This window comes from Acartia tonsa, chromosome 6, assembly GCF_053477335.1.
Source record: "Acartia tonsa isolate MP-2025a chromosome 6, ASM5347733v1, whole genome shotgun sequence".
In the NCBI taxonomy this organism is placed as follows: Eukaryota; Metazoa; Arthropoda; class Copepoda; order Calanoida; family Acartiidae; genus Acartia; species Acartia tonsa.
The window spans coordinates 28,835,829-28,851,845 of NC_137265.1; the positions used below are offsets into that span (position 1 = coordinate 28,835,829).

The following is a 16,017-nucleotide window of genomic DNA, read 5'->3' on the forward strand; positions in this document are numbered from 1 at the left end:
ACATTTTTATGCTCTCTCATTCCCCCCAATTACAAACCTAAGACTAGGGGCGCAGCAGTTTGCTTTTATCATTTCAAAAAGGTGGGAGTGTTTATTCTAAACTAACACAACATAAAGCCAAAAAAAGTTATTCGCTGTATCCCCCGTGATATTTTCACATTCAATATATTTGTGTTTTCTTTACAAATATATATCTGATACAAGTTGTAGCCCCCTGGATCACAGATACTCTATAACTTATATTTTGTTTCATTTATTTAGTCCTTTGATTTTTTCCTTATTAAGTTTTTTTTTTATTAGTTTTACCACGTGGTTTTCAAATAATTTTTAAAATATCTTATTTAGACAATTTTAGTGCTTTTAAAGTTGTATTAGTGAAACTTTTCCATAAGTGTTTATGTCTGTCTTTATTGTCTTCTGTCTTTTGTTAATACTAAAGTGGCCTGATATTTACTTTCCTTAATCTCCCCTTTATTGCACTTCCCTTATTTTCCACTTTCATTATGAATGGTATATTTCGCTACTTCTTACAAAGCATAGCCTTGTTTTCTTGTAAAGTTATTGTTTGCTTTTGGTCGATAAGTTTCTTTTAATGTTGGCCTTTATCTAAACAACATATTGTTTAAAAACTTTTTTCTTTTTGCCAGTTTTATTTAGAAAAAAAATATTGTTTTGGCAGTTTTTTTCTTTCAATAATGTTTTGTAATTTATTCTTGTCAAAGACAAATACTTTTAAATCAGTCAAAAACATATCATTAATGTTAATTATTTTGCCACAATTAATTTTTTAGGCTATTTACAATTAACTTATTTTTACTGGCAGAAAAGGTGTTCTTGAGATAAATTATCCCTTTCTTAAAAATACATTAAAATTGTTTCTACTATTGCAATAACACGGCTCTCTGAATTGGCAAATTAAAATTAGATTTAAAGTATCTAAAGTAAATTTCTTTTTGCAATTATTTCTTTTAAAATTAATAAATTAGGACAGTATCAATACGGTTCTTCGATTAAATTCTTATGCAGGGATATTTTACAAAAAGACAAACTATTTGCCTCTAACTTTACCAGTCAATTTGAGAGTCTTTATATTATTTCTGTTCAGGGAGGTAGGGGACATTGGATTGAAAATTATACTTCTCCCCAAAGTGTTAAAAATATATTTTCACTAGCAGTTTCCAAACTTTTCCACAAATTTTTTTGCTTTACAGAAGGGGTAATTTTTTTAAAACACTTGAGATGTACATTTTTTGATCTATCATGGTTTTATCTATTAAAATACCAAGTCTAAAAATGACCTTTTTTAGGTATGCTGGTTAGACGGAACGTACAGAAAGATAATCTACAGCTCTACAACCGACAACCCGCGCGAGATCGCCGTCAACCCCATCAAGAAATACATCTACTGGCTCGACTATGGACAATTTCCCAAGCTTGTGCGTAATTGGTTGAACGGAGAGAACAGAACCACCATTGTGACTCAGGATATTAGCAACCCAAGAGATTTGACTATTGATATGCAGACTCATGACATATACTGGGTGGACTCTAAGTTGGATGCCATATTTAAAATACCATTCTCTGATGGCAACAGCCCGCAGAAGCCAGTCATGATCCGGAACCACTTGCCAAATCCTAAAGGTCTTGCTCTGCTGAAGGGTGACGTCTATTGGGTTGATCGAAATATCCGCAAGATTTTCAAAGCCAGCAAGTTGCCCAAACAGGTTGCACAGCCCGAAGTTGTTCAATCTGGCCTGCAGGAGTTGCGTGACATTGCCATTTTTGACCAGGAAAACCAGCCGCGCTACGAGACAACATGCTCACGCATCGGCAATGGATACTGCTCGCAGCTGTGCTTCTCGCTGCCTGATACAGAAACGTCCCGAGGACCGGTTTGTGATTGTGCTATCGGCGTTCTAGACCGTTCAGGCAAGAAGTGTGTCACCTCAGATTCTTATATTGTCTACTCAACCCGCGCTGAAATTAGATCTGAAATGATTCCGTTCAATAGTACCTCTGGAACGGCGTCACCGCCATTTGAACCTGTGGTTAACATGACAAACGTTGTTGGAATTGATTTCGACTATGCGGATAACAAGCTGTTCTTTACGCAAATTCGGCCACAGCCGCTGATCGGCTGGATGGACGCTAAGAATCCTACCATCAACTACACTGTTATCTTAGACGGAAAAGATAGACCCTTGTTGCCTGAGGGAATCGCCTACGATTGGGTACACAAGAAAATCTACTGGACCGACAGCCGCAACAACTCAATCTACTCCATGAACACCGACGGGTCACAAGTCATCGACATGGTTCGAGTGGAACGGCCACGCGCAATCGCCGTGCACCCCTGCATGGGTCTCATGTTCTTCACAGACTGGGGTCGGTTCGGAGAGTCGGGCAAGATCTATCGGTCAACAATGGCGGGCACATACAAGACTGTCATTGTGGAGCGGAACCTGACACAACCCAGTGGATTGACCATTGATTATGATGAGAAAATGTTGTATTTTACTGATGCAGTGCGTGAGACGATTGAGCGGTGTGACTTTAATGGTACCCGTAGACAACTCTTAGTGTCCGCTACTATTTATCCGTTTGCCGTGACTATTGACGGAGATTTCCTGTACTGGACTGATCTGCAACTGAGAGGTGTCTTCAGGGCTGAGAAACATACAGGTAGCATTTTTATTTATCAGGAATAAAGGTGTATTAGAAGTATTTTTAAAAAATCAATACCACAATTCTTAAAAGCTTAAAACATGTTCATAAAGATTTCTCTGTTTCATTTTTTTATGTTTACAATATTAAAGATGATAATTAAAATAAGAACTCATATTTCTTATATTTGTCTTGAATTAACACTAATCTATTCAAAAGATTTTAGAATGTGTATAAAGGCATCTATATTTTAGATTTTCTTTAATGATCGAAAGTGTGTTATTATTCAAATTTTGTTTAGGATTTAACATGGAAGAGGTTGTCAAACGGCTGGAGCATTCCCCCCGTGACATTCAGATCTACACCCCCGACAAGCAGGCCAAGTGTCCCAACACTGAATGCAGTATTAACAACGGCGGCTGCCAAGACAGCTGTCATCCCTCTGTGGACGGGTCGGCCGAGTGCAAGTGTAGCACTGGCAAGCCTGTGAACGAGGGTAGGATGTGTGTGAATGAGACGGTCAGCCTCTGCGATGAGAATAAGTTCACATGTGAAAATGGAAAATGTATTTCAAGGTAATTAAAAAAAACATAATGAATTCTTTTTGAAATGTACCGAAAGAAAAAAAATATTTCAAAACAATTTCTGGTAGTCTTTTTTGCATATATCATGTTACAAGGGGATAACTTTTAAACAATCACATTTTAAAACTAAAAACTAAATCATTTGAATTATCGTTGGACAGATTAGTAATCTTATGAAAAAAGTTGATCATGAATGTGTCAAGACAGTTCTGTTAATTTGGGGGATTTCTCTTGTTATTGCTGCACCATTTATTGACCATATTATTCTTGTTTAGACTGTGGGCTTGTGACGGAGCTGATGACTGTGGAGACGGTAGTGATGAGAAGTTCAATTTCTGTTCCAACCATACCTGCCATGTATCTGAATTTAGGTTAGTTTCTTTTATTAATTCAAAGTTATAACATTCAGATTTTTTTCAAGCACTTTGATATTAGCAAAGCATTTGATACATAGGTATGTGTTAATTTTCCTTATGTTATATTGTTACAGTTGATTTCGATATTTTCCTCAAACCAAAAGTTGATCATAAAACAAACCATTGATTATACTTGGGTTAGTTTAGATTGGGTAAAGTTATGTAAAACACATTCAACATATTATCCCTTGTGTACATAGGTAACAATAAGTGGTTGAAATGTTTGGACACTCAACTTAATGAATCAACAAATCAAAATTCAATTAAAGTCCTTTAAGTTGTTAAACCAACGAATAAGAAAACATTATTATAAAAAATTGCGGACTTTTATAATAAACAACCCAATGTCCACTCCCTTCCAGGGTTAGAAGGATTTAAAATATAAAAAATCATCTAACAAATGTTTTCTGTTCAGGTGCGGCAATGGTCGCTGCATCTTCCAGAACTGGCAGTGTGACCACGAAGACGACTGTGGTGATGGAACCGACGAGATTGACTGCCAGTACCAAGCCTGCGCGGATGATGAGTACACGTGCGCTAACTCTCGTTGCATCCCCAAGCATCAACTCTGCAATGGAATCAATGATTGTAAGGATGCAAATCAGACGGATGAGTCGATTGAGGTGTGCAAGGACAGAAATGTGACGTGTCCAGGCAACCAGAGACGCTGTAAGACTACAACCATCTGTGTGGAACCATTCTGGATGTGTGATGGTGATAACGACTGCGGAGATAACAGTGATGAGGATATTCTGGAATGTAGGAATAATCCTTGTCCTTCTAATAGCATCAGGTAATATTGGATATTTGAATAACGGCTGAGCCCCTGGTTCTCTTTGAAGGGGTGGGTGGGTGGCTCAAAATAAATCTAATTTAAAAATTAAATTGCCAATGACCATCTTAGGACCTATGTGAAGCCTCCATTTTACTGATAATGATACTGGTACCCAAAGTTTTATAAACAAGTTCTCTTTATAATTGGCTTCAAAACTTTGAGTATTTTTTAATTAATCTCGATGGTGGGTTTAAATTAGCAGTGTTTAAATTTTTCAGTCAATAAATTAAATCTACAAGAGGGATAATTTTGTTCATTGGGGATTTACATCATTTAATCGTCCATTGTCCTATCCCTAAAGATCCCTGATCACTAATAAACTATTGCTGCAGGTGTCCTGTTGAGCATCGTTGTATCCCGAATACTTGGTACTGTGATGGAGAGGCAGACTGCAAGGATGGAAGTGATGAACCTGAAACTTGTCAGACTGCCAGCCCACCTTGTCTTGGGGTAAGAATATTTACTTACGTATTACCCCATAGTGTCTAGTTGATCACTTAATCCCCCCCCCCCCCACCCACTTATTTTTTATTAAAAAAATGAAAATAAGGGTGGGGGACGGTTCAGTGCACGAAAGTCACTTTGACTTTTATGGAATTATTTTCCGTTTGCTTTTTCTTTTCTTGTCTTCGTAAGCAGTGAGCCTTTTTACCTATAATCCCGCCCTCACCTCTTTTTTTTCACTTGGACATCTTTTCAACTATTTTATTTGACATAATTTGGGATTTTTTCTTTTTTATACCACCCTTTAAATTGTAAAAGTATAAAATTCCTATTTATTTTTAATTTTAGGACTCATTCCGGTGTAATAATGGCAACTGTATTCCCAGCTTTTATGTTTGCGATGGAGATGACGATTGTCAGGTGATTTTTTGATTGATTGATTGATCGATATTTTAAATTTATTTTAGCGGATTTGTTAATAAAAAGATTGATAGATTTATTATTTGTAGTTTTATGAATATATCGATTAGAACATTTTTAAGCCATTACTTGTTGGATTATTTAATTACCTAATTGATAGATTTAATTATTCAATAATTGGTTAATTAATTTATTTGTTGATTGATATTTTGTTAGATAAATTATAACGAGAGATTGATTATAAATCGATTGGTAGATTTTTGAAATTATAGATTAATGAATAGATTAATAATAAATAGATTAATTGATAAATAAAATAGATAGGCATATGAAACATTTATCAATCTTGTTCTCAATTTATAGGATGGCTCAGATGAAAATGATGAACGGCAGTGCAATGACAGACAGTGTGATCCTGAGAAGGAATTCACCTGTGAAGCCAACAAACTTTGGAACAGGTATAAATTATCTTTAGTTTACCATTTTATCCATCTTTGTACATAGTTTATTGACTGGTCGATTTGGTAACTGTTTATTTATGTTTTAAATAATAGGTCATGAATGACAAGTATTTTATTATTCTATTGAATACTAGTTATGATTAAGCTTTATTTTTTTTTAAATATAGTGGGCATTTTATGAAAAAGGCGTTTTTTGAGATAGGCGTTTTCTGAAATGGGCGTTTTTTGAGATGACCCTAATGTTGTCCTTGTTTTTTTTTAAGCGGAGTTGCTCTAAAACTAAAATTAAGCAAAGATACACGCTTGCTGCAAATTACTATCTCTGAATCAAATATATAATGTAAATATGCGTTCTAAAAGCATTGTTATTACTTACAGAATTAACTTTTTCAAAAACATCACATTTTCTCAATATTATATATTATTTATATTTAGATATTCTGTATTATTTATGTTCTACAATTGTTTTCGTTGCTGTGCTACTTATGGACAAAATTATCTTATCAATAAAATGAAAACTAATTTGTTTTCATTTAGGGCTATGTGCATCCAGAAAACTTGGGTGTGCGACGGTGATCCAGATTGTGTGGATGGAGCGGATGAGAACACAACTGACTGCACCAGGGCGCCTGCTCAGTGCACGGACGAACAATTCAGGTAAAATGTTTTTTCGGCGGCGGCAGCAACGGTTTTTACGCCGCTGCACTTCACACAATTCCACCTTAATTTACATTGAATCCACCCCAACGCCAAATGCCATTTCTTAGTTTTAGTTCCAAACAGTGACACTTTCATTTTAGTTTTTTTAAAAACCGATAAAACGCCAATTTATATATAAACGTAAAATGATGTATGTCTGTCTGTCTGTACAGAAGGATCTCATTAACCGCTGGACCGATAATATTTATAGTGTTTCATAATTTCAAAAAAAATCAGGTACAGGGTGTTTCTAATTTTATATTGAGAAAGATACACATATAAAATATTAATAATAGTTAAATTTACAAAATATCATTTTTCTAGATGTAAGAACGGCTTGTGTATCAACAAGAAGTTCCACTGTGACCACGACAATGACTGCTGGGATGGATCAGACGAGGGTAGTGACTGTGTGTATCCCACATGCTCTACGGAGGAGTTCGCTTGCGGAAACTCTAAATGCATTCTTAAGGAATACAAGTAAGTTATTAATAGTTATTTTTCGCATCGTATTAAAGACGGCTTTCCGCGGATTTTAATATAAAAGATTAGACAAGGAAGGTGCCGAAGGTCTTGGCTAACAAATATAGTTTTAATTTTATGATTTTTATTTCAATATTTGTGGAAAATTGTCTGTAATACGCTGATATACATGCATTTTTAGTATTGCTTAGAACCTGTTTTAATTCAGTTGCTTCATTATTGCCTCTAGAGAAGGGGAGGTCATGAAAATATCTTAAATTTTTTTACAGCTTTAGCTTCAGACAAAAAGACCTTACCTACTACTTTATATGATAGGATATTTTGATATAAATATTTTAGAGCTGTAACTCTTAAGATTAAAACTAGTCAGTAAAACTAATTTTTGTAGATGTGACGGCGAGGATGATTGTGGCGACGGCTCTGATGAGCGCGGCTGCGAAGTCGCCAACATATGCTCCGACGGCCAGTTTACTTGCGACAACAAGAAGTGTATCGACTATGCTGCCGTGTGTGACAAGGTGGATGACTGCGGCGATAACTCAGATGAGCCGCTGCACTGTGGAGTGAACGAATGCGAGAACGTGTCGGTTAATCAGTGCGGCCATGAGTGTATTGACACCAAGGAGAAGTACTACTGCAAGTGTAGACCTGGTTATAGGAAAGTTAACAATCTATGATCTGAATTAATGATGAATATTTTTGAGATTCTTACCTATCATTTTTAAATAGTTTATTTTTGTTGTAATTTCTTATGCCAACAAATATCAATATTTTATAGCGAATTAACTTCATACGAGTGTAAATATGATAAGGATCTTAACTATGTTCTAAAATTGACATACAGACTAAAAACTCGAAACCATTAAAAATTAGATCTTTGGTAAAAAATTAAAGTGAGATATTTAAAAAATTCCTTAATCAATATTTTCTTTCAATGATTGTTAACTCATTACTCAGACTAATGGCTGACGGTAAAGCATGTGAGGACATCAACGAGTGTGTCGATATCAAGTCAATCAACACCACCATCGACAAGCCTTGCAGCCAGCAGTGTATCAACCACGAGGGCAGCTTCCTCTGCAAGTGCGACCCGGCATATTATACCATTGAACCTGACGCAAGAACATGCAAACGCAAAGCTAACAGAGAAGAACCATGGATTTTATTCACAAATAAGTATTACCTAAGAAACATGTCAACTGATGCTAGCGTGTATAATCTTGTCATTCAAAATCTCAGAAATGTCGTGGCTCTTGATTTTGATTATGAATATGGAGATATTTATTTCTGTGACGTCTCTGCTAAAACTATCTTCAAGACAAAGATTGGATCTGAGGAAAGAACAACTATTGTCAAGCAGAGCATGGGCTTGGAGGGAATGGCTGTTGATTGGATTGGCCGCAAGTTATACTGGCTCGACAGACACACACAACATCTCAGTGTGTCAGAACTTGATGGCAGATATAAGAAGGTATTAAAGGATCAAATTGATGATCCCAGAGCTATTGCTGTTCATCCCGGCATTGGTTACATCTTCTTCACCTCGTGGCACTTGCAGGCATACATTGGCAGAATTGGCATGGATGGGTCAAACTTTACCAGAATTGTTTATATCAACAATGGTGACAAACTTGCCTGGCCCAATGCTATCACTGTGGATTACTTCTCCAATAAAATCTGGTGGGCTGATGCTCATTTGGATTACATTGCTTACTCAGATTATGATGGCAAGAATCAGAATATTGTCCTAGAAGGAGCTTCAGTGCCGCATGTATTTGCTCTGACTGTCATGGATGATTACATCTACTGGACGGATTGGAACAAAAAGGCCCTGATGAAAGCGCATAAGTTTACTGGGGAAGGGTTTACAACCTTGCGGAACACCACACACAGACCATATGATGTTCACATATACCATCCGCGGCGCCAGATTAAATATGATAATCCTTGTGCATATCAAAATGGTGGATGTTCTCACCTCTGCCTGATTGCTCCAAATAACATGCAGGGTACGCTATCCACATGTGCTTGTCCTACTGATTACAAGCTTTCCAGTGATAACAAGACATGTATTGCTAGCTGCACTGAGGGACAACACAGGTAAAAAAAACTATCAAAAAACTCTAAAATGAAATTAATTTAAATTATTTTCTTCACAATTACTATACAGTTTTTATTAAAAATTTATTTATTACATTAATTTTTTAAAACCTTTAAAATAACATTATGATTTCAAGATGTGGAGGATCTGATGACAAGTGTATCCCCTGGTACTGGAAATGTGATGGTTCTGCTGACTGTCAGGATGGAACTGATGAACCTGCCAGCTGTCCACCACGTGTGTGCAGTCCAGGTATCACTATTTCATGCTTTATAGTATTTTTAGAGGATTTAAATTTTTTTCAAAACTAAAAGGAAGATTTGCTGTTTCCATCAAATTGCAAAGTCTGTCATCACTCCTCTCCCCATATTCGTTTGAAGAAAATAAAAGCGGGGGGGGGGGGGGTTTGTTTGTTTAATTATAGCAGATATTTTTAATTTATTTAAGATATGTTGGTAGAGATAAAGTTTTCAATAGCCACTTTAAGTGAAAGCACCGAAAGATTTGAATATTTTTTTAAAATTCTTCTAACTTAAATTTGTTATCCAGGTATGTTCCAATGCAAGAACAACAACTGTACTCTCATCACCGCCCTCTGTGACGGCCGTAATGATTGCGGCGACAAATCTGACGAAAACAACTGCCACCACGCATGCTCGGAGCACGAGTTCAAGTGCGCCAGCACCGGCCGCTGCATCAAGGGCGCCTGGAAGTGCGATGGGGACAAGGATTGTCAAGACGGCAGCGATGAATCCGACGCCGTTTGCCGCAAGGCATCATGTGATCAAGATTCTGAATTTTCCTGCGGGAACGGCAAATGTATACCGAAGCTGTGGTACTGCGACGCTGATGATGATTGCGGTGATGAAAGTGACGAGCCCGCGCATATTTGCCGCAATAGCAATTGTACAACTGGTTGGAGACGCTGCCCTGCCCATAATAATTACAGGTATAATATGTTTTTTTTTTTAACAAGGACAGTATTGTAATAAGCAACTTATACCCCAAGTTAGCAATTATACCCGCCCCTGTTTTTTTTTTCTTTTCAATATTCTCTACTGCAAGCATTAAGCTCTAACCAAACTTTTGATTTGACTAGCTGAAAAGAACACAAAATATGTTTGTTCAAGATCTATGTTCCTAACATATTTAAAAATTACAGTAGATTACTATGCAGTAAAATCAAAAAACATCAACCAAGAGTGCAATAAATATTCAAATCATGCTATATCAATGCATGTACATAATAAGTGATACTGATACATTATTACAGTGTTTTCAAGTTTTTCTCTTATTTAGATGTATACCTGAATGGTTGTTCTGCGATGGCAAAGATGACTGCCGCGATGGCACGGACGAACTGCCAGAAAACTGCAACAAATGCGAGGAGAAGGGCGAATTCCGGTGCCGCAACCAGCGTTGCGTCCCGCAGCGGTGGAAGTGTGACTTTGAGAACGATTGTGGCGATAACTCTGACGAGAATGCTGAAATGTGCGAAGGCAACTGGCGTGAGTGTTCAGAGTCAGAATTTTCTTGTCAGAACAAAAAATGTATTCCCGCCAGGTGGCAGTGTGATGGAGAAGATGATTGCGGCGATGCGTCTGACGAAAAGAACTGCGGTGGGTTTGAATGTCCTGAGGATAGATTCAAATGTACATCTGGTCATTGTATCAAGAAAGAGCTTATGTGTGATGGCGAAAAGGATTGTGCTGACTTATCTGATGAGGCTAATTGTGAGCCTAGATACCCCAACGGTAGATTCTGTCCACCGGAGAAATTCGAGTGCGCCAACCATTTGTGCATCAGCAAGTCTGACATGTGCGATAATCGTGATGATTGTGAGGATGGGTCTGATGAAACTCCACAAGTTTGTGCCAACTTCAATTGCACACAGGCGAATAAATTCCAATGTGGTGATGGCAAGTGTATCCCTCATCATGAGCTATGCGATGGAACTGCCAACTGTCTCGATGCTAGTGATGAAAATAATATGACTGTTTGTGCTGCTAAGCCGAAGCGTTGCAGATTTGATCAGTTTAAATGTGCCAATGGTAACTGCGTGTCTATGTCCAAGATTTGTGATCTTAATGATGATTGTGGTGATACTAGTGATGAAGCTGGGTGTCACCAGGCTGGCAGATGTGAAGATCATTCTGACCGCAAAGGTGGATGTGAACACACCTGCAGTAACCTTAGAGACGGTGGCTACCTCTGCCATTGTCTTTCTGGATATATTATCAATCAAGCAAATCCTAAGAAATGTATTGACATAAATGAATGTGAGACTGATTACCATAATTGTTCCCAGACCTGCCAGAACCTGCCGAATCCTAGGTATGGTGAGCGCAAGGGAACATACTTCTGCGAGTGCAAACCTGGATTCCACCTGACTGATGAATATTCTGGTAACTGCAAGGTCTTAAGTGGTGAAACTGAACTTTTTGTGTCCACAAATGGCAGAATTGTTTCAAATTCATTGGGCAAAACAAATGAGGAACGACCAATTATCCTCAACCAAACCCGCATTACCGGCCTTGATTTTGACATCAAAAACAAGATGGTTTACTGGGTTGATGATCAACTGCTGAAAATCCAACGTTCCTACATTCCCAAGGCTAAACAGGAAGCTGAAATTGGACATCCCCAAGTTTTGTTTGAGATTAATGCTGAACACAAACGTGCTCCCTTTGGCCTGGCATACGACTGGCTTCAGGGCAATTTATACTGGACTGAGGTGACCCACAATGGCAACGGAAGTGGCAGCATTGTCGTTGCCACCAAAGACGGCCGTTACGCAAGGACACTCATAGACAAGGGCCTGTCATTACCAACAAGCATAGCTGTTGACCCTGAGTTAGGTATCATGTTCTGGACAGATGCTGGAGATAATCCTAGGATTGAAACAGCCTTCATGGATGGATCTAACAGAAAGGTGCTTGTATCTGATACTGTTGGCCGTCCTCTTGGTCTTACTATTGACTTGTACATGGACCATACTATCTACTGGACTGATCATAAACTGGATACTATTGAATCAATGGCTAGAGATGGAACCAGGCGAAAAATTGTCCTCCATAGACAAATGCCAAGCCTGCATGACTTCTCCCGGCCAATATCAATTGATGTCTTTGAAAGCAAAATGTATTTCACAACGGAAGGAACTGAAAATGAGCCGTCCGGCATGTGGAAGATGGACAAATTCGGGCGCGGCATGGCGGTCAAAGTGGCGGGCTACGAGATGCCGACAATGCTGCGTGTGTACCACCAGACCATGCGCTACAATATGAGCTTGGAGAACAGGTGTCGTGGTGCGCAGTGCTCGCATCTGTGTGTGCTGGTGCCACGCGGACACAAGTGTATGTGCCCTGACGGTCAGGATAGAACAGTCTGCGATGCTGCAAAGGAGCCTAATTTGGTAAGTGCAATTTTATACTTGTATCTTTGCTTATAGTCAATATTTAGTTTTGACTATATCATAATTGATTTTTAACTAAATATAGGTATTTCATTAAAAGCTTTTTTTGTCTGCTAATTTTTTTCCTGTCAATAAATTTTTCAAAAGTTTTTTTCAAGCTAAAAATATTTAATTTATATACAATTAGATTTTTATTGGAATTAGTCCTATAGTACGTCTTTCTTTATATACAATCACAATTGGCCTTCTTTTTTCACAAAAATTCGTAAGTTTTCATTGAAATTAATCTTGTTTTTATTTTCAGCCTGCTCCTCTGATATGCAAATGCCAGAACGGTGGTACCTGCGTCGAAGATTCCCGCGGCTCCATGACCTGCAACTGTCCCGACAAGTACACCAGCCAATACTGCACCGTGGGGCGGGTGCCAACACCGAAGGGTGGCGTGAGCAATGCCGCGGTGATTGTGCCCGTGCTTCTGATCATTATTGTCATCTTGTGTGCCTCTGCATTGTATATATATTATCACAGAAAGCGTGGAGAGTAAGTATTTTCTTTAATAATCAGCGGTTGCACACCTAGCCCAAGGACGTCCAAGTTTTTTTAAGTGGGGGTAAAATAATGGATTTCAAAGTTTAAGGGGGTCAACACCCTTTTACACCCCCTCTTTGATGTCTTTGTTCTAGCCTCTAGGGATGCAACCAATGCCAAAAAATATAATTAAAGATAAGGGAGTTGACAAAAAATAAATTGTTATCTGTCAAATTCAATTTTAAAAATGTGTAGGTAATGCTTATTTTATTTTAAAATCATTCTAAAAATCTCATACAAATTATTTCATATCAACTAATTATATTTATTAATTTCAGAAGCAAACTGTTAAACCTGGGAAGCAGTGTCTCTTTCACAGAAGGTTCCAACGTCCAGTTTGAGGGGCCAAATTTTAACCCACAAAATTTTAATTCTCAAAAGGTAATTGTAAATATATTATTTTGTGTGTAGCTCAGCGTCTTAATATTTTACTAGGAAAAATCCATCTGTATGTTCCAACACCCTATAATGCCCAAAGTTACATTTTAGGTTTTTTTTAAAAATCTGAACATAGTTTTCATTTGTTGCAAGACATTTAATATAGAATATGGTTAGTTCGTTCATCCAGTAGGGGGGGAGGGGATGGGGTAGCAGGTGGGTGGTGGTTTCGTTATTTTAGCCAGATGCGAGTTTTACTTTACCAGAATAATCTGGTGTAACATCCAAGTAATAATAAATCCATTTGTATGACCTAATAGGAATTAGATTTAGCTTTACTTTAGCAGTTTTATATTTTTTTCGAGAGGGATTTAGCAGGAAATAATTTTCAAAAGTTTTGTTTACCTTAGACATTGATTTTCCTCCTTTTTCAGATGACCTTAGATCCAGGAACAGATGATGGGCGAGACTTTTCCAACCCGATGTACGACATCAAGAACAGCAGTAGTCCACCGCCGTTGACAGACGCGCCCGCCACAATATCGCCATCCTCGTTTTCTACGCATCCGGCGGGAGGCGCCGGTGCTCCGCCTCCGGTCCCGCCACGCCAGTTAAATCCGGTCACTTTTGACTCCGGGAAAGACACTCAGTGTTTGGTTGAAAATGACAGTGATTGTTAACATATGCGCGGCATGCGCGCAAATCAAAGACAACTTTCACTTATTTGATATTCTTTTAGAAAATTGATTACATACACATCCAGTATAAATATTATTATATGAGATTATTACAAAGTAAGGGACACAGCAAAAAATCAACCTGCACCTTGAAGAGACTTAAGTATGATTGGCTAATACAAATTGATTCGCCAGCTATGATTGGCCAAATTTGCATTTACTAAGCTGGTATTGGCTGAAATATTTTATACTTTTGATTGGCTGACTATCTGATTGAAGACATGTTATTGGCTAATGAATGAAGGAAGGTGTCCATTTAGATAAACGTGTGATACTCAGTAACGTGATAAATATCCAGTAATAAGACATGTTATATAGGTTCAAATCTTCATTACTTAATTTTGGTAGATTTTCCTCTAATTTTCAAGTGAACCACACATCAACCTTGACTTGACTTATTTTGCATTATTTTGAAGTTAATCTAAAAAGCATCACAAACACATTTTTTCTCAAAAATTAAAAGGAAGGAAGGGTTTATGTGTGTTTCACTGTTCTGGTATATTGCCTTTAAAATTTCTAGCAAAAACAGTAAAAATTTCATTAATTGACTTTGTCTTTCAGTAAAACATATTAACTTTCTTTTTTATTAATTTTTCTCTTGAAGAACTGGCCTATACTATGATTTAAAAATGACTATATACATATTCAACTCTCACAATTTATAACTTTGTCTTGAGAATTAGAAAACTTTTGGACCATTTTTCATTTTTTTTCTGCATTTGTTGGGTTCAAAATTTTTAAAATGTCTTAAAGGATGATTTTAAAATTGATTAAAATTAAAAATATAAAGCTTACTCTACTGTAAGAGCTGATTTGATAAAAAAAATCTTGGATCAAAACCAAAATATTTGAGTCATCCTTTTTAATAATTAATTTTACTCTTGACTTTGTGTTTTGGTCTTGATCCAACTTATTATTTAAATATGAGATTATCATTTACATAATGTATTTTATTTCCAGTAATTTAAATTTTTCCAATTGTGCCAAAATAACATTTGGTTGTTTACTTTTAATTTTGAGTTTTAATGTAAATTTTTGAGTTTATCCCACCCCAACCCTAATCCTTAAAAAACAAAACAATTCGGCCTAATACTTAAGAATACTCAAAATGTTGAAATTGGTCACAATTATTAACTAGGGACAGGGTTCTCGCCAGCCAAAGCATTCCATATTGTTAAATTTCAAATTTTTATATTTGATCCGCAGCTGCAAATCATCCGCTGGCTGGCAGCTGCATTGCCCAGCTTTTATTAATGTAAAATTTTTCCCTATTTACACTTCTGTTATTCATTTTTTTATGTTTTATTATCTTTAAAAATAAGAATTTATTTACATTTTGTGAAATTTTTATATTTTGCCATTGACACGTTTCCTAGATTTATTGTTTATTGTTTAAAGATTGACTTGTTTATTTCTTGTTAATTATTAATTATTATTAATAATGTAAAAAAACTGATGAAATAATTATTATTAATTATTAAATATTTTATGTTTAAGACAAATATCTATATTTCAATAAATCCGTCCAATATTTAAATTATGTTTTTTTTTATTCTGTGTAGCAAAAACTTATCTACAAGTTTTTTCTGTGTTATGTGGTAAAAAATCGCCAACATTATCTACCTATTGTACTTGTAGAACATGTCTTTATACTAAAAATTATTTCTTCCCACGCTCAAACATTTTTCCCACGGGTCAAAAATATAAGGAGCTGAAAACAACCACTATTGTTAACGTAAATCTCTACAGTGCTCCGTGAAAAAAATGGTTCTTTTTGACATTTGACGTCTAA

General features: G+C 36.7%; 1 protein-coding gene across 8 annotated transcripts in view; it reads left to right on the plus strand.

The window, feature by feature from the left end:
• mgl (low-density lipoprotein receptor-related protein megalin) overlaps window positions 1-15,762 on the plus strand; it is a 254,385-nt gene extending 238,623 nt beyond the window's left edge. For 6 of the 8 annotated variants that reach the window (XM_080164265.1, XM_080164262.1, XM_080164266.1 and 3 more), the window contains 18 exons: window positions 1,308-2,682; window positions 2,966-3,239; window positions 3,524-3,619; window positions 4,080-4,457; window positions 4,832-4,949; window positions 5,292-5,363; window positions 5,727-5,821; window positions 6,362-6,481; window positions 6,848-7,003; window positions 7,395-7,662; window positions 7,962-9,106; window positions 9,244-9,359; window positions 9,657-10,056; window positions 10,407-12,522; window positions 12,827-13,062; window positions 13,389-13,491; window positions 13,923-14,543; window positions 14,830-15,762. In XM_080164265.1, the coding sequence (XP_080020391.1) occupies window positions 1,308-2,682; window positions 2,966-3,239; window positions 3,524-3,619; window positions 4,080-4,457; window positions 4,832-4,949; window positions 5,292-5,363; window positions 5,727-5,821; window positions 6,362-6,481; window positions 6,848-7,003; window positions 7,395-7,662; window positions 7,962-9,106; window positions 9,244-9,359; window positions 9,657-10,056; window positions 10,407-12,522; window positions 12,827-13,062; window positions 13,389-13,491; window positions 13,923-14,168 (7,314 nt within the window). In that variant the 3' untranslated portion in view covers window positions 14,169-14,543; window positions 14,830-15,762. The remainder of the gene's footprint in view (window positions 1-1,307; window positions 2,683-2,965; window positions 3,240-3,523; window positions 3,620-4,079; window positions 4,458-4,831; window positions 4,950-5,291; window positions 5,364-5,726; window positions 5,822-6,361; window positions 6,482-6,847; window positions 7,004-7,394; window positions 7,663-7,961; window positions 9,107-9,243; window positions 9,360-9,656; window positions 10,057-10,406; window positions 12,523-12,826; window positions 13,063-13,388; window positions 13,492-13,922; window positions 14,544-14,829) is intronic. The other 2 variants (XM_080164264.1, XM_080164263.1) reach the window with 2 other exon arrangements.
• Window positions 15,763-16,017: the final 255 nt, after the last annotated feature.